Source organism: Rhinolophus ferrumequinum, chromosome 6 (genome assembly GCF_004115265.2).
Source record: "Rhinolophus ferrumequinum isolate MPI-CBG mRhiFer1 chromosome 6, mRhiFer1_v1.p, whole genome shotgun sequence".
In the NCBI taxonomy this organism is placed as follows: Eukaryota; Metazoa; Chordata; class Mammalia; order Chiroptera; family Rhinolophidae; genus Rhinolophus; species Rhinolophus ferrumequinum.
Genome location: NC_046289.1, coordinates 808,448 through 826,636, shown reverse-complemented (window position 1 = coordinate 826,636; position 18,189 = coordinate 808,448). Strand labels below are relative to the sequence as shown.

The 18,189-nt window shown below is 59.7% G+C and overlaps 1 protein-coding gene across 3 annotated transcripts; it reads left to right on the top strand.

Moving 5' to 3' along the window:
* Positions 1-3,285: 3,285 nt before the first annotated feature.
* Positions 3,286-7,411, top strand: ZBTB42 (zinc finger and BTB domain containing 42). 3 transcript variants are annotated; one of them, XM_033109569.1, is made up of 2 exons: positions 3,286-3,415; positions 4,118-7,411. In XM_033109569.1, the coding sequence occupies exon 2, from the start codon at positions 4,203-4,205 to the stop codon at positions 5,223-5,225; it is 1,023 nt and encodes a 340-aa protein (XP_032965460.1). In that variant the 5' UTR covers positions 3,286-3,415; positions 4,118-4,202; the 3' UTR covers positions 5,226-7,411. The 3 variants fall into 3 exon arrangements, with proteins under 3 accessions (XP_032965460.1, XP_032965459.1, XP_032965457.1); XM_033109568.1 differs by lacking the exon at positions 3,286-3,415 and having other exon boundaries at positions 3,544-4,292; positions 4,407-7,411; XM_033109566.1 differs by lacking the exon at positions 3,286-3,415 and having other exon boundaries at positions 3,544-7,411.
* The last annotated feature ends 10,778 nt before the right edge of the window (positions 7,412-18,189 follow it).

The following is an 18,189-nucleotide window of genomic DNA, read 5'->3' as shown; positions in this document are numbered from 1 at the left end:
TGAGGTGTCAGCGAGTGGCGACTGGGGGACCAGGAAGGTGCCTTCTCATGGAAGACGTGGCGACTCCCCAGGCTCCTCTCCGGCCTGCTGATCCGCATCTTGAACAGGAGGCTGCGCTGAGGTGGTCCAAAGCCCCCGTCTCCAGGGGCCTCTCCACATGCTCCGTCCGGAGCTCTGGCGCACAGTGGGTACCCGGGACCCTCTGCGAGCCCTGCACCCACCCTGTCTGTGCAGCACCCAGTCCTGTCTTGGCCTCTGTGTGAGCCTGCCCTGTGACTGGCGTATCCCTGTGGGCAGGACCAGCCCCCTCCTCCACTGGACTCCAGGAGGGAAAGCTCCTGGAGGGAGCTCCTCTCCCCAAGAACACTCCTCTCCCACCCCCCAAACAGAATGGCAAGGAGAGCACGAGCCCTGTTGGCCAGCCCTGGCCACTGCTGGAACCGCTGGGGAGCCCCTTGGCCAGATGTTTCCAACAAAAACTGCTGCACCGGCCCCAGGGAGGGCAGCTGCCTGATCCCTCCCTGAGTACAGGGGCCTCCAGCCCTGTCACCTTCTGCAGCTGCCGGCCATCGGGCAGGACTCCTGGGCCAGTGCCCCCGGCTGCCTAGTCTGGGCAGCAGCTGCAGGGCGGGGCCTCAAGGCAGCTCCCAAGCCAGATGGCCGCCTGGCTGACTGCATCCAGGGAGGCTCTGCCTGCACCACTGCGACACCTCCTGTCATCCCTGTGCCTGAGACCTTGCTGGGCCAGATAGGGGACCCAAGGGCCATGTGGTGGCCAGCTCCAGAGTGCCATTTTGGGGCTGCCTAGGACAGTCCCTTCTCGGGGTGCGGCAGGGCAGGAGGGCTTAACTCAGACCTTGTAACTGGAGAGGCACAGAGGGCCTCTCTCCCACGGTCCCCTGCCCCAGGGATGTTTCTCCTCCCTGGCCCATCCTTAACTTGCTGGCCTCCCAGGCCCAGCCCCAGGCTCTCGCCCGCAGTGTCCTCGCCTGCTTTGGTCCCTGTCTGTGCCCCACAACTTGTGTCAGGTGTCCAAGGAGTGCTTTGTCCCACCAGCCAGGCAGGGCAAGCAGGGCACGCTGCCCACCCCAGGGCCTCACGCCACCCAGAGCCCTGCCTTCGCGGGCTCAGGGGCCAAGCCTGGGGGCACAGCTGGGCAACGGGCAGCAGTCGGAATCGACTGCTGTGGCACTCAGGGCAGCAGTGGCACTCTTGTGGGTGTCCTCACAGGAGCCATGCACTCCCTTCAGACACTTACTGAAACCCCACTGGTGGCGGGACCCGTGTCACAGTATGGTCACATCACACGGGCAGGGCTGTGAAGCAGGAGAAGGCTGTGAGAGAGAAACGAGGCCTTGGGGGGGCTTAGCTGGGTGGTGATGATGGACCACTGGGGGTGCCCCGCTGGAACAGACAGCAATGGGGACGGCCGGAGGAGGGCTCTCTGGGGAGGGGCCTGAGTGGCCAGTGAATGGCCTGGGGTCTCCCTGTGCCAGGCCCTGCAGTCATTCTTCTCATTTTGCAGATGAGGATATTAAGGTTCAAGGAGATCAAGCGTCGTTATCAAGGTTGGGAGGGGGCAGGGCGGGGCTCTGAAGCCGCCAGATGGAGGGGGGGGCAATACCCTCTGGGCTCCCAGGGACCTCATTTGAATTCAGTTCCCTCTGCAGGGGGAGGGCCTGGAGGCAGGGGCGTGGCCCTCCTCAAGGGTCCCCAGATGGATGGGCCTTGGGAGCCAGGGCAGTCTCAGTGGCCAAGTACAGTGAGAGTCCAGGGTTCCGAGCGGCAGTTGCTGGATTTAGGAAATAAAAATGCAGGATGTCCAGTCAAATTTGAATATCAGACAAACAAGGAATAATTTTTTAGTGGAAGAATGTGCCTCTCCTTCCCACAGACAGCAGATCTAACTGCAGTGGCCCCAGGGCCTCTGGGGGCTCCTCAGCCCCCCACCCCATCCTACCCGCCCACAGCGCTGAACAGGACTCTGTTCTCACGGAGGGCTCGCCCTCCTCTGGGGCATCAAGGAAAATGGCTGGAGGGCTCCCTGTTCCCTCTGCCCACGGATACCTGGCCGACTGGGGTCCCATCCTTTGTGACCCAGCCCCTCCTCCAGCACCTCCCCAACCCCTACTTAAGGCCTCCTTTCCACCCCCGCTCCTGGCTGGGGCTCCTCCTCCCCTGCTCACCTTCCATTTAGGGGCTGCTGGTCAGTACCCTGGCAATTCTGGGGACTGCAGAATTCGAACCTTGGTTCAGCGACTTGCTGCCTGCAGTCACCTTACCTAAAGTGCCCCACCCATGCGGTGTGATAATTCTAGCATCTAATTAAGGGGGTTGTGAAGCTGAGCTGAGTAGTGGTCCCGCGGTATTTAGCAAAGCCTCAATGCTGCTCGTGTAAGGGCAGCCGCCTTAGGTGATGGCCCCAGGAAAGTGCTCCCCCGCCCTTGGGCGTAAGGGGCAACCTCTCCAAAATCATGTCTCTATTTCTCTGGGGGCCAGTTCCTTCTTGCATTAGGACTAGGTGTCCCCTCACTCCTTGGGTGCGTTTCCACCTGAAATACCTGCATACAGAATATCAACTCCACCCCTCCCGGTGCCTCTTCCTCCCAGAACACTTTCCTGCCTACTCTGGGTTCTGGAGCGGCTTGGCCTCCCTCTATCACAGTGCCATGTCTGCTGGGACGTGCCCTGTCCTCTAGGCTCTCAGAGAAACAGCTCCCCACCCAAACGCTGAGCGAGGGTCCGTTGAAAGGGTGGGAGTCCCCTGTTGTGGACTCTAAGGTCGAGATCCGGCTTAAGTGTTTGGAAGAGGGTCCCAGCTAAATTAAGTTAAATTAAAAAACTGGCTTTCAACGAAAAGGGGTGTCATCTTTTTCAAATTTACGACCTTCCTCCTCCATCCCAGAGCCGGCGCCGCGGGAAGTGACAGGAGGCCGGGGTTCCGGCTGCGTCCCCGGATGCCGGTCCTCGGAAGGGGTCCCTTAGCAGACGGGCGCAGTTGGGACCCCATGGGGGAGACACCAAGACGGAGGCGGCATGTATCGCGAGAGAGCCCCCCTCCCCCGCCGCGCCCCGCATCCCCTCCCACCCCAGCGCTCCAGCTGGCCGCGCGCAGGGCCCGGTCAGGCGGGGCGGACAGGGAAGGGGCGGCGAGGGTGACCTCAGCGGTTCCGCCGCTCCGGGAAGTCGCCTCGGCCCGCCCCCTCCAGCCCCCGCCCCGAGTTTCGCTCTCTCCGGGGCGGGGCGAGTGGCGGGCGGTGCCGGGTCGGCCAAGTTAGAGTGCGCCCCGCCCGGCGCCCCCCGGTCCCCGCGCCCTCCCCGCCGGGGCGCGCTGTCCGTAGCTCCGCGCGCCGGGGCCGCACCGGGGAGGGCGGGTGGCGCGGGCGGTGGCCGGAGAGGAGCTCTGGCGGCGGAGGTGAGCGCGGAGGGCGGGCGCCCGGCTCAGCCCGCCCCGCCCGCCGGCCCGCTCCCCGCTCCCCGCGGCCGCGCTGCCATAAATGGGGCCCGCAGCGGCGGCGGCGGCGGCGGCGGCGGCATCTGGAGGGCCGGGCGACAGCTGGAGGCGCGGACCTGGGGCGGCGACGGCGTAGCGACTCGGGCGTCGGGGGACGCGGCGGACGGCCGCCCCAGAGTGAAGTTCGGGGGCGCCGGGGCTGGGAGGGGTCCCCCAGACGGGGACGCGCGCAGGTTCGCGCGGCTCAGGCCCCCTCCGCCCGCGCCCCGGGACCCGCCCCCGCGGCGGAGCGGCTTCTGTTTACTTTCGATCGAGTTTTTCCTGCTCGGGGCAGGTGCCCAGGGTGGCTCCGGGCGGAGGGTTACGCGCGGCGCCCGGCGCCCCTCTCTCCGCCCTGCCGGCACCGGGAAACGCGCGTCGGGCGGCCGGGGCAGCGGCGGCCACGGCGTCTCCAGGCGCGCTCACAGGCGTCCGTTTGTGCCCAAGTGATGACGGCAGCAGCATGGAGTTCCCGGAGCACGGCGGGCGGCTGCTGGGCCGCCTGAGGCAGCAGCGCGAGCTCGGCTTCCTGTGCGACTGCACCGTGTTGGTGGGCGACGCGCGCTTCCCGGCCCACCGCGCCGTGCTGGCCGCGTGCAGCGTCTACTTCCATCTCTTCTACAGGGACCGGCCCTCGGGCAGCCGCGACACGGTGCGGCTCAACGGCGACATCGTCACGGCGCCCGCCTTCGGCCGTCTGCTGGACTTCATGTACGAGGGACGCCTGGACCTGCGCAGCCTGCCGGTCGAGGACGTCCTGGCCGCCGCCAGCTACCTGCACATGTACGACATTGTCAAGGTCTGCAAGGGCAGGCTCAGGGAGAAGGATCACGCGCTGCATCCGGAGACCCCCGCCCCTGGGGCAGAGCTGTCAGGCCAGCTCTTGTGCCCCCTGCACGCCTGGACCCCTGAGCTCTGCCCAGCTGCCCAGAAGGCCAGGCTCCCTGGGGCTGGGGTCAAGGCCGCCTTCCCTCCACGAGCGCTGGGGCCTCCTCTCTGGCAGGCCCCAGGAGAGTCAGACCGGGCTCTCGACCTGTCGCTAAAGCCTGGCCAGAGGCGGGAGCCAGTCCACCCACCCTGCATCCTCCAGGCAGCCCCCTGCAGTCAGATGCAGCAAGGGGCCCCACGGCCAGTGAAGGACGAGCGCAACTCACTGTCCGAACAGGACAGCGTGGGCCCTCTGGGACCCCACAGCCCTCTACAGCCATCCTGTGTTCCTGCAGCCAAGCGCCTGGCAGGGGGCATGGAGCCACTGCCAGTCAGCGGGGTGGGCAGCCAGGAGGTGGAGCTGGATGCAGAGCCGGGGGCGAGCGACGACGAGCTGGGGCCCGGCGGGCACCTCTGCACATGCCCACTGTGCAGCAAGCAATTCCCTAGCGCCCACGAGCTGCAGCTGCACCTCAGCGCCCACTTCCGGGAGCGAGACAGCGCGCGGGCCCGGCTCTCGCCCGACGGCACCATGCCCACCTGCCCGCTCTGCGGGAAGACCTTCTCCTGCGCATACACGCTGAAGAGGCACGAGCGCACGCACTCGGGTGAGAAGCCCTACACGTGTGCGCAGTGCGGCAAGAGCTTCCAGTACTCGCACAACCTGAGCCGTCACGCTGTGGTGCACACCCGCGAGAAACCCCACGCCTGCCGCTGGTGCGAGCGCCGCTTCACGCAGTCCGGGGACCTCTACCGCCACGTCCGCAAGTTTCACTGCGGCCTGGTCAAGTCCCTGCTGGTGTGATGCGGGCGGTGGGAGTGGGGGTGGGGGGGGAGGAGAGACCAGACCTCCCAGGTGGGGCACTGGGATGGAGTGTGAGGGACCCCGAGCTGGACCCTCCCAGCAGAAAGAACCCTGCTGCCGCCTGGACCTGGACCAGCGGCCTCAGACTCAGAGTGATTCCTGCAGCCCTCCTCCATGCCTTTGCCCCCTCCCCCACCCTCCATCTCACTCTGTCCTGGCGGTGCCCAGACTGTGACACAGTCTTCCTTTCCTGCCAGTTCCAGGGCTGTCTAAAGGGCCCTCAAGTGTGGCCCAAACACCTCGGTGTAGGACGGCCAGTGAATCCTTTCTCCTGGGGCTTCCCTGACCTCACTGGCATTTTTGTGAGCCTGGCCCCACTCGGTGAAGGACCATGAATCACAGTTCTGGGTGTGAGGCCCTGGACAGGGCGGGCTGTTTCACCGAACAGGCCACTCCTGGTGGTGGCAGCAGAATCCCCTGCAGGGGAGGCCCCAGGCACACCAGGGGCCATCGAGGCACAGCTGGTGGGCGGGGGGTGGGTACAGGCCCTAGTGGGGACCCCAGGGCGACAGGAGCAGAAGCAGCCAGAAGCTGACCGGCTGTGGAGTTACAGGCACGGTGTTCGGAGGCAGCTGTGGTCCTGACCGCACTGTAACTCAGGGCAGACAAAGTTGGTATTTGGAGATGATTCTCTTTAAATGCCAAGCCTCCTGAGGTTGCCAGATGTCTGCCCGTGGGTGATGGGCCGTGCCGCCTCCCTGCCTGAGCCAGGGGCCAGGGTGCCTCTGAGCTTCCCGGGGGGGGGGGGGCACAGGGTGGCAGGAATGCAGCGCTGGACCATGAGAATCACAGGCCGCTACTGGGCCTCAGTGGGCCTGGTCCTGAAGGTCACTTGTCCATCCCTGGAACTGCTGGTCATTTCCAGAGCCCTGAGCAAGGGCCAGAGGTTGCTCTCCTACCAGGCGTGGACCACTCGTTGTCGGTTTTCTCTTCCCTACAGTGGGGCATGGGTGAAAGTGGCCATTGCACAGGGAGGAGTCAGGGGAGAGGGCAGTTGGCCTCTGGGCTGGGGTCACAGCTCCCCACCTTCATCCACAGCCTTGGGAGGCTGAAGCTCCTACAATGTGAAAGGCACTGCGTTTGCAGTTGGCGGGGGCCACCCTGCTTTACCCACCTACTCACTGAGTAAATCTCGCTGCCAGAACCTCAGTGGTTCTGAGCGGGGGCTGCCCCAAGTTCTGGGTTCAGGTGGTAGAGCCGCCTGGGCGCCGGTTTCCCTGGACCACAAGGGCGATTTCTGCTGTGACTGAAAGTGGTGCTGAGGACAGAGTCCGGCCAAGTTTAAGTTATTTTCCCTTCTCCTGACAACACTTGATGTCGTATTTATTCACCTGCCTGGTCTTGAGTGAAAGGACCTTCCAGCAGGTGGACAGATGGGTGCATCTCCTCGGCTCTCCCTCCCTGTGTGTGGGCGGCCTATCGATGCTTGGCGGCTCGGAGGCCCTGGACTGACTGCGGACCAGAGAGCTGGGTGAAGGGCACCTCTGCTTCCCATCGTCCTGGCCCGGCCCCACCGCCGGAAGGGCCGCGCCGCATGACAGTGCTCGGTGATGTACTCTGTGATTGGATGTCCTCGTGCGCATGCGTGCGTCCGCGTGCATCCCGCAAATGGCAGGGCTGAGCCGCGACAGCAGTGATGGGCAGCCAGGGATGTGGCAGTGGCCCTGGTTTTCCCCAGGGGTTTCCGTAGGGGAAGAAAAGTACTTTCCTGGGGCAGGAAGTGGGCCCTGAGTTATCAACACTGGATTCATTGTCTTCTGCGAGCCGTTACTGTGAAGTTCACGTGAAGAGAAGTGGTCAGTTTTTAATTTGATAACCAGCACAGTTCAAATGAAATATACATATTTAAGACATTAATCGTGTGGGAGCATGTAGAAGAGGCATATGTAGATGCGTTGTGAGTGGTGCCTGCTGTGTGGGCTTCTCCAGGGCCCACCCTGCCTCCTGCCCCTGGGGGGCGGGGGGCAGGGAGGACACCTGGAGGACAGTCAGTTGTTCACGCTCACTGTCGGTGGGAGATCGTCTGTGCGCACAGCGTGCCAGCCAAGGCAGTCTGCACTCAGTGCTGTTTCCCTGTGTTCACATCGTCGTCTTCATGGTGACAGTGGTGAATAAAGCCCATCCGATGTGGAGATAGCCCGATGATTCCTGGGGACAGTGTGTAGAGAGTGGGCATTGCTGGGTTGTGATGCTGGGGCTTGGTGGGTACTCTGGGAGCCCTGTCCCAGATGCCACCACCAGCCGTGTCCCATGAGAGTGGGCTAGGGCACACCCTCTTTCCCCATGTTGCCCCCCACCCTACCCTGAGTTTGTGGGAGGGGTGTCCAGGGAGGCAGGTTTGTGTTGAGGGGCAGGATGCAGACTGGCACCAAGAAGGAGGCATCATGGCTTCTTGCCTTGGGGGCGGGGGGCCTTGCTTAGCAGCCACGAGCCCTGGGGCTTGGATCTGAGGCCTCCTACGCCTGTGGTTTTGGGTCCTCGTGCTCCCGTCTTCCAGAAGCTACCCCAACTCTCCTGCCCGCTCGTCTGTCCTCCCCCCACACACCTGATTTGTACCCCAGCTCCTTCAGAGGCCTCCTGCCCCACTCTCACCTGCAGGCCTGCCCGAGGAGGGGCAGATGGGCAGACCACCTCATGTGTTCCCCAAGCCCAGTCCTGTCAAGCACCCTCCAACAGGGGCAGAGCTGAGGCAAGGTGCGGGGATAGTGCTTGCCAAGCGTGCTCAGGGATCATCAGGCTGAGCTGATCTGACCCTGCAAGGGCCAACCTCTGAGGCCTTCCCAGTCCTGACCTCAAATGCAAGTCTTTGCCTCTGGGAGGTGGTGCCTGGCACCTCCTTCGCCCAGCCTGCCTCCCACGGAGCCGCTGTCCTGCAGGGAGGCCCTGTCCTCTTCCCAGTTGGGTCCGTGCTCAGCCCTTCCTTCTCAGAACTGGGAGGAGGCTGTTGCCATGCCAATCAGGCAGGGGTGGAGATGCCCTTGCAGGGAGGGTCTGCCCTAGGGAGGGGGCCCATCCCACCCATCCAGCTCTGCCAAGCTGTGCTCAGGACGGGAGCCCCGCTCCTGGGTTCCTGAGCAGGGTAACCCTCCTAGCACCCTCCCTGGAAGCCATTCAGCCTCACCCCTTGTCTGCATGGTAAACTGAGACACCTGGAAGGGCCTGGCTCCCGCCCACAGCCCCAAAGCCAGGTGGTAACAAACCCAGAACTTCCTGTCCCAACTTCAGGAGCCCTGGCTCCTGCCTGGCAGTGCTGGCATGGGCCCTGCACTGTCATACTTGCCCTCCCGGGACGGTGGCGCCACAGGGCAGCAAAGGAGCCCACAGGGACTCCTGGGTCGGCCCAGGTGAGAGGGCTCCCAAAGGCCCCAGCGGGGTGGGCTCTCAGGGTCCTCGGGTGGACAGCACAGAGATGGCAGTCCAGGCTGAGGGCCACTGCAAAGGTGATAAGACAGGGTGAGTGGTCACTGGCGGTGTGTGAGGCTGGGGGCCTGGGAAGCCAGGCAGGGAAGCAGGGAGGGGTCAGAGCAGTGCTGGTGGCCTCTGGCCTCCCCCACGTGCTCTGCCCCTGGCCATGGGGTCAGCCAGCTGCCCACATCCTTCCCCAAATTCATGAATGGCACCACAGCTTGCGTTGGTGAGGGAGTTTCACCACCCAGATGCCCAAGGAGACTCAGGATGTCACACTGGGCACAGAGATGGCGCAGGCCTGCCTCCCCACTTCCTTGGGCTTTCCTTCCCATCTCAGTGCCGTCCTTGTTCCGTTCTAAAGCCAGAGCCTGCACTGACACTGTCATTGTCATCACTCTGCCTCTTCTCCCCTCCCTCTCCACTGCTCACTGCTGCCTGGGAGCTGTGGTACGCCCAAGGAGACTGACGCCTCAACCTAGCCCAGTCCCCAAGTTGAGGACCTCGTGCTTGACTGGCTGTAAGCTGAGTCCTGCGTGGAGAAAGGGTGATGCCCAGTGGGACTTCACTGCCTCCTTCTACCTCCCTGCAGCCCCCAGCTCCTCCAGCCCTGCCGTGGGCAGAAGGAAATGTGTACGGAGGGAAAGTGGGGGCCTGCCTGTTCCACCCACACCCTCTGGCCCCCCAGCGCCAGTGAGGGGGGGCCGCCTGGCCCCTGTCCCAGGCAGCAGCACGTGTCCTTGTCCCAGGTCAGGTCCCTCTTCCACCTCACTTGTGCAGTGGGGACAATGGCAGACGGGGTTCCAGGTGAGGGGGCAATGCCCAGTGAGCACACAGGTAGTGCTGCTGTTGACGGTGAGGATGTAACGGGCCTGCTCCCTGGGGCCGTCCCCAGGGCTTTGGTGCTGGCCTGGTGGGATCGTGGGTGCCAGCAGCCTGAGGAGCATCGCTGATGGGCCCTGGGCGAAGGGCAGAGGAGTGCACCTTGGTGGCAGTGGACCAGCTTGGGGCCAGCTGGCTAGAGGGCTGGGGTGGTTCCAGACTTCCAGCCACTCTGCCTCTGGAATTGCTGGGGGCTGGGGGCGGTTCAGAGAGGCCAGCTGAGTGTCTGGCATGCCCACCAGCCCCAGGTAGCCCCGCAGAGAAGTCAGTGGAGGGAGGTAAAATGGGGGGGTGGGATCCCGGGAAATCTGAGGGAGCCAGGACTCACCTCCCCAAGTCGGACCCAAACAGTTGTTTTCACCAGTGTGGACAGAAGTCTGTGTAAAGAGAAGCTTGTAACTCAGGTTCTAGACCCAATTTCACTGTGTGTCGTGGGGTGGGGGGGACCCACACACCCAAAAGCAATTCTCTGACACCAGCGGGGCGTCCTACAATTGGGCTCGATTCTGACACTATCACCCCAGAGACGGCGTCACACCCCACAGGTCAAGGGCTCAGTCCTAAGGACTCCCCCTCCCCCACTGCAGACACCAGTCGCCTGCCAGGCTGTCACCTGTTCTTCTGACCAGGAAACTAACAGGCTCTAGATGGGAGGTTCCCGTGACCCCTGCTGAGTCTGATTCATTTGCTGGAGCTGCTCACAGACCTCAGGAGACCTTCACTCAGCAGGTCAGGGGGAGAGAGCCCAGGAACAGCCAGGTGAAGACACGACCGGCCAGTTATGGGCAGGGGAGGGGCTTCCCGGCCCCTCCAGGGGCCACTCTCGCCCAGCTCCACGTGTGCACTGGCCTGGAAGCTCCCAGAAGCCCGTTCTTCTGGTCTTCATGGCGACTTCACACACAGGCACACGATTAACTGATTGGCCGTCGGCGATCCATTCAACTTCCAGGCCCTCTCCGCTTCCTGGAGAGTTCCAGTCCTCTAATCGCAGGGTTGGCTCCCCTGGCAACCAGCCGCCATCCTTAGGTGACCTTGGGTCTTTCCAAGTCACCCCATTCACATAACAGAAGACACCTTTGTCACTCTCATCACCCAAAATTCCAAGGGTCTGGGTAGCTCTGAGCCAGGAATGGGAATGAAGACCCAATATGTATTTATTATAAGTCACCATATCACACCGTATTTCTTTATTGGTTGTATTTGTTTGCTCCAGCGGCCATAACACGGCACCACACCTGGGCAGCTGGAACAGCAGAAACGAATTCTCTCCAGTCCTGGACGCCGGAAGTCCCAGATCGGGGGCCTGCAGGGCTGGTTCCTCCTGAGGCCTCGCTCCTGGGCGCGTGGACGGGCCTGCTCCCCGCGTCCTCACGTGGCCGTCCCTCTGTGTCTGTGTCCTTTTCTCCTCTTCTTAGAAGGACACACTCAGACTGGACTGAGGCCCACTCCACAACCTCATTTTACCTTGATCACCTCTGTAAAGCCACATTGTGAGGTCCTGGGGGTTAGGACTTGAGCATATGAATCTGGGGGGACACTGGTGTTTCAGAGGGACATGGAGGCCACAGGACCCTGGCCTGGGAGCCGGGAGGCCCAGGTCCAACCTGGCTCTGCCTAGACCTGAGCCTCCTGCAGTTTTCTCTGTGACGTTTGTTGACATTTCCATTTTCACCCTCCATGTGCTGGGCAACTCATGGGCAGCTGGGCACAGCTGACCCCGCCTGGCATTCAGAGCCACAGCTCAGGGGATCCCCTCGCCGCCCAGGCCCGATCCCGTTCTGCCCATGCGCTCCCCGGTCCACGATCACCTGAATCTCACATCGTCGCCTGCTTCATCCCAGGGCCGACTTCCTGGGTGTGAGATGGACATTTTGCCCTAGGGCTCACTCTTCCCAGAATGTCCCCTGCTGTGTCCCACCTGGCTGTCCCTCCCAGACTCTGCTTCCCCTTCAGTGTCACAGTCAAGCTGTTTTTTCCATCTGTCCCTACCAACCAGGGCCAGGAAGGGAGGTGGGGACATCTCTGCCAGGTCCCTCTCACAAAATCCCAGCTGTCTCAAGGCTCGTGCCCTGGGGGGACCACCCTGCCTTCCTCCCCTGTTCTCAAAGGCTCTGGCTCCAGGCGCTGCCTCCTTCATTCCCCCTCTAGTGACCGAGGCCCATCCAGGTCTGCAGGAAAACGCACCCACCCCCTGCCCTGGACTCTGCATCCCCCAGCCCCGTCACCCCCACTCCCGGCTCTCAGGTGTGGCCAGTAACAGCACCCACTCTGGAAGCTGCAGTTCAGTCTCCCTCACTCCACACAAGCTCCATTTCCCGTCTGCCTGGTCAAGCAGCTTCTCGGTAAACACGCTTTGGCCTTGTGGTTTTGAATCCATTGACCTGGCCACCTTCTCACCATCTTCCCCTCCCCGCTCTGTACTCCCTCCCCTGACCAAGCATCCAGCCTCTCCCCTCTTTTCCTACGAAACTCCTTGGGAAAACCCAAACCTGGATGAATGCAGACATTCCCTGCACTGTGCAGCCAATAAGAAAGGAAGGGCAGGAGACTCCAGGACTGTGAAAACCTGCTCAGCCTCACTCCCAATAATGCAATCAAAGAGATGCAAATAGGGGCGTCCTGTCAGCTCAGTTGGGTGATGCTCCTAACACCAGGGGTGCCAGTTGGATCCCCACATGAGCCACTGTGAGCTGCGCCTCCACAACTAGATTGAACAACTACTTGACTTGGAGCTGATGGGTCCTGGAGAAACACTTAAATAAAAAAAAAAAAAAGTTAAAAAAAAAGAGAGATGCAAATAAACGGCATGACATCTGGGAATGCTGACTTGGCTGGGTTGGTCCCCCTCCCGCCCCTGCCGTGGGTAACAGTGAGAAACTCTGGACAAAAACATATAGCTTTCAAAAATCTATTTGAAGGCATGGAGTGAGTAAATGGCAGAAACTGGAAAGAAACCCATCCTTGAAAAAAACCGAAACTGCAACCAATGAGATGTGTGCATTTGTGGCAGCAGGTCTGACAGACACTTCTCAAAGGAGGCTGTATGACAGACACATGGAAAAGAGCTCAGCACCATCCATCATGGGGACGCAAATGAGAGCCACGGTGCGATACCACGCCACAGCCACAGCCACCGTGAAATTGGAAGAGTGGCCACAGCAAGCACTGGGGGGAATTCTGACATGGCATGCCACCTTGGAAAGGCGTGGCCAGTTTCTCAGGAAGTTAAGTATGCACCTGCCATTTGTCCCAACGATTCCACTCCTAGGTGTCATCCAGGAGAAATGAAACGTGTCCGCAAAAGGACCTCACGCAATGGTCAGAGTAGCTTTGTCCATATGACCAAAGACTAGAAACCCAAGTGTCCAGCAGTTGCAGAATTGACACACTGATTCACGCAATGGAGAGCATGCAATAGCAAAGGGGAGGGGCTGCCGTACACACGACAGTGGGTGCATGTCACCGCTGTGAGGGCAGAGAGCGCGCACCTGTCAGAGCTCCTGTGCGGGGAGAGTGCCTGACTGGGAAGGCCACGAGGGACTTTGGGACGTGTGGACATTTCTAAAGTTTTATAGAGGGTGTACTACGTCGGTATAGCCATTTGTCAAAATTTACAGTTAAGATTTTTGCATTTCAATGCATGAACTATAAAGATTACAATAGTCCTGGGAGGACAAGAACAGATGAAGGTCTAGATGTGCCCAGAATGACGGCTCGAGAGCTGTGGAAACTGGGGGTGGGTGCAGGGAGTGTACTTACTGTACGAGGCTGTGGGCAACCACTCTGTAATACGTCACCAGCAGGGTCTGAGTTGGCACACCGTTGGTTGGGAGGGCCACTTGACAACTGCCGTCCACATTACAAGGGCACAAATGCTTTGACCCAAGAGCTCTAGGACTCGTCCTGGGGATAAGCTCCCACTTCCATGGGAGGTGCTAGAGAGTCGTGCGATATGGGAAAGCATTGGAAAAGGCGGCAGTGTCCTTCCCAGGAGACTGGATAAACATGGTCCTTGCGTAGCACAGGATACTATGAGCCGTGGAAGTGAAGGCGCTCTGATATTAAGTGAAAGTTATAAAGTGCAGAAGTCTGTAATAGCTCTCCCTCCCTTTGAGGAAAAAGGCGAAATTACAAGCGTGCGAATATACATTTGCATTTGCCTAACATATTCCTGGAAGGATGTTTAAGAAATAGATAACGTGGAAATTTTGGTCACTTGTAGGGAGGGAATTTGATGCCTGGAGCATGGGAAAAGCGGGGAGACCTTTTTTTATCTTGAGTCACATTACCAATGATTATTGGTTACCAACACAAATGAACTGGATTAAAATTTGAAGCCTCTTCCTTCATCCATGTTTCCTTGCATTTTCCTGTTCTTTCCAACAAGACTTCTCACGTGACTGCTTAATTCTGTGTACTTTCTATTTCCTTTTCCCCAAAGTATTGTTTTTATCTTTATTCTTTGTCATTAAACGATATAGACAGGAACTGCACCCTGCCCCCGCCCGCTCTGTGCCCCCACCCCACTTGTCCATGACTTCGGTTTCTACGATTACTCATTTCTTGGGTATTTGCCAGTGTTTCTTTTTGTAAATACAAGCCAGTATTCCTCCCCATCATTACCCCCAAAAGGTGGCAAAGCACGTGTGGGGACAGAGCCCCAAAGAGCAGTTTCCAGGCTCTCAGCCTCACATAGAAAGGTGCTGGCTTAGGTAGTAAATGGCCATCGACTGTGATCAAATGGCCAGCAGCTGTGGCTACTTGGCCGTCAGCTGTAACCAGTGAGCCATTGGGCCCTAATATAACTGCTGTGGCTACGCTAGCAGAAAATGGGGGCTACTAAGAAGATGGTGGCTGAGCCTGCAAGTGGAACAGTGAGGATTGCGAACAGTGTGGCTCCTGGTTCCTGTGTCTCCAATCCAGCCACCAGCGAGAATATAGTAATATGACTCCCCTACCTATGGCTCCGTGGGTGTTCCTTTTTGGCCTCACCATATCCTGTGTTCTTATGTGGGGAGCGGGAGCTGAGACCCCGCCTGACACCCTGCATGAGAGCACGTATGCTGTTCTGCACGTTGCTTTTTTTCACTTAAAAACAGACCAGACATATTTCCACATCAGCACACGGACACTTCCATGACCCTTTGCTTTGTACGCAGCTGCAGTGTTTCATAGTGTGGTCAAACCTCTGTGGATTGTCTCCTAGAGAAGGACATCAGGGTGGTTCCCTACACACGGACACCTGGGTGGTGCCCAAAGTTCTGCTGTTGTAAGCAAACAACCTTGTCGTGCACCGTGGCACAGGGAGGGACGGGACACAGACCTCAATGTGTAGGAGCACCTGTGAGCAAGTCAGACCGCCTGCGCCCATCTTCTTTTCCCCGGGTGGTTATCAAACTGGGATTTTTCAAAAATTGACGGGTGAAAAAGGGCACCTCAGTATCATTTGAGCCCGCGTCTCTCTTACTGAGTGAGGTTAAAGAGCTCCTCCTGTGTGCATGGCTCACCCATTTCCTTTGGGTGATTCTGCTCATGTTTTTTGCCCATTTTCCTACTGGGCATTTCTACTTCCATTGCAGTGTTAAGGAAATCACCATTTTTTTCTTACTTTTTTTTTTTTAATGGTTTCACTTCTTTACATTTGTACCATTGATCATTTTAGTTTTAACTGGTATGTGACCAGGCTATGGGTCTAACTTTATCATTCTTCAGATTTACTAAAATTGTCCATCTTCACCCTCCCTGGCCAGAGAGCAACCCTTATGGCATGAATTCCCACTGCCGAGCTGTTTGTGGCCGCCCCTTCCTTCGCTCTGTCCACATTCTCCCTGCAGCCGTGCTGCATGGCTGCACTGCGTGGGGCTTTAGCACGTGTTACGATCTCTGGGAGGACCACTGCTCTCCTTCCTCTTCTTTTTTCAGAGTTTTCTTGACTATTTTTGCCTGTTCATTTTCCATGTGAAGTCTCGATTCAGCTCATCTAGTTCAAGGGGAAAAGCTGTTTACTTTGCCACCCACTCCGACACACCTTCTCTCCCACTCCTCCAAACTGCTCAAGAAACAGTTTCACGAGGCTCTCACATCATCACACTCCCTCCTCGATTTCTCAGCAGCATTTTGCTCAGCTGACTCCCTCCTTCCCATGCGCCTCTCCATGTTCTTTCTACCTCACCGGCTATTCAGCTCCACTGGATCTCTCGGGCTGGCACTCAGCCGCAGCTGACTCTCTTCTGTGAACGCCCATTCCTTAGGGAGTCTCTTTCCATTGCGACAGGTGCCATCTTTTGCTGGTGCCCCCTGAAGCCATGCTGCCCGCTGTAAGCTCCCGACTCCACTCACGTATGCAACACCCACGCACACGTCCTGAGTACCTTCCAGGAGCACAACATGAACTGCCCGTACCCCCAACAAACCCCTTCCTCACCCAGCTGCCCCCATTTACTAGATAGAAGCCCTCGTGAGCCCGTGTTCAAGCTGGGAGCCTGGATGTCACCCTTGGTTCTTACCGCACTCCCCACTCCCACAAAGTCCTGTGCTTTCTGCCTGCCTAGTATATGTCGGGTCTCTCCACCTCCAGGGCCAACACCCTAGTCCAAGCCAGTCAGCCTCCAAACAGTCCCCGGAGCGGTCTAACAACGGCTGAATTAGATCCTGTCAGTTGTGCGCTTCTCGTGCACTCGGAAGGCCGTCCACTCTGCTCGCCCCGTGCGCCAGGACCAGCCTGCCCACTGCCCGCCTCGCCCAGCGCCCGTCCGCAGCCTCTGCGCCCGAAGGACTGGCGTCACCAGCCTTGGACCTTCGCTCCGGGTGCTTTCATGCCCGCCTTAGTCATCCCTGGCGGGGCGGCTAGAAGGGGTTGGGGCTCGGGGACTGGGGTGCGAACGTCCGGGTCCCAGGTTACACGCCCCCTCCTCACTCTCTATTAACACCTGCCCGTTTCTTTGATGCCACCGGGGCGTTTCTAGAGAGACACGTCGTCACGCCCCGCCCTCCCCGAGTTGACACCGCGGCTGGACAGGTGGCACCAGAAGGCGGGCTGCTGGAGAAAGTGCCCTGCACCTCCGACGGAGGACACAGGCCGCCGACTCAGCCGGCGGGGAAGCAGCCACCCTCCACTTCGCCGGCATCTCACCCGGAAGTCGCCGGCCAGACTGCGCACGCGCAGTCGCCCATCCCTCGCGCTCAGGCGTCACGTGGGGTGGCGCGCGGCCCGCTCCATATAGTCCCCCCGGAAACGCGAGCGGGGCCGCGGGTTCCGCTCGGCCGCGCTGGGTGATTAAGTTACGTGTGGACTGAGGTTCCAGTGTTCGCTCCGGGAGGACCGGACTGTGCAGTCGGCTGACTTGTGTCCTCAGGGCTGCCCGCGGGGCCGACTTCCTGCGCGCTGGATGAGAATAACTGAATGAATGAGCCACAGTCGTTCGCTGGAACTCGGCGCCGACTTCCCCGTCGGATTTACCTGTTGGACTTCCTTCCCTGTGCGCCTCCTTGCTGGGCGATGGCGACCTGAGGATAGGGACCCTGTCTTTCTGGGCGTGTCCATCAGTGCCTGGCACTGTTACTTAATATTGGAGGCACGGACGAACCATTCTCAAGCGCCCCGCGGCCACCCAGGGTGGGCAGCAGGAGCCGAGGAGCTCCCCACTGCGCTTCCGGCTACGTCACACTGGCCAGAAGCCTGTCACGGCCAAGACTGGGCAGCACGGTTAGCGGAGTGGGCACTAAGCCTGGGCGGCGGGGGCTGCAAAAGAGCAGAGTGGAGGGCTGTGCTGGACATCTCGCACTGTGGCTGCTGCGCAGCAGTTCTCAGTATCCTTTCTGCCTTTTGATAGTTCCCACATCATGAATCCTCTTTCCCACTTCTTTTTCCTTCTCCAAGCCGTTGTTTCTCAGTCTAGTTGTGTAGGACACAGCTCCCTGGCCCAGGCTGGTATGAGCCTTGCGCTCCACTCGGTTGAGACAGTCAGTTGCCAGTCCAGTCGGGTCCCAGTCGGTGGTGGCTGCTCACAGCAGCCCAGCTCCAGGGAGAGCTGTTGTTCACGATCTTAGCTGTAGAGGGCGCAGCTCACCGGCCCGTGTGGGACTCGAACCTGCGAACTCCCAGGTGTTAGGGTGTTAGGAGCACGGCACTCCAACCACCTGAGCCCAGGCCTGCTTGCCTCTCATTTTCCCACTTAGAATTCAGAAGAATGACATTGATCTGCCTCCCCTCGCCAGTAGGGCAGGCATCCGACTTCTGGTGTGAAGGGGCTGCTACACCAGGACATCTGTGGGCAGCTGGGTCTGCTCCCAGTAAAGGCAGCATACTTCTGGGCTGGAACGGTGTCAACTTCCTGCTGCTGCAGAGACAGTGGTTCTGGGCTTGGTGGGGACAGTAGATCCCTCATCCAGACCTGTCTGACTGGGGGTCTGCGCACTGTTCCCAGAAGCTTAGCCTGCTCGGTGAGTCATCTTATAACTTCTTATAAATCCCTGTCTGCTTAAACAAGCTAGAGTGGATTCTGTTATCTGTAACGGTTATGCGCTGGATTGTGTACCCCAAACACTGTGTTGAAATCCCAAGCCCTGCTACCTATGAATGCGACCTGATTTGGAAATAGGGTCTTTATAGATGTCA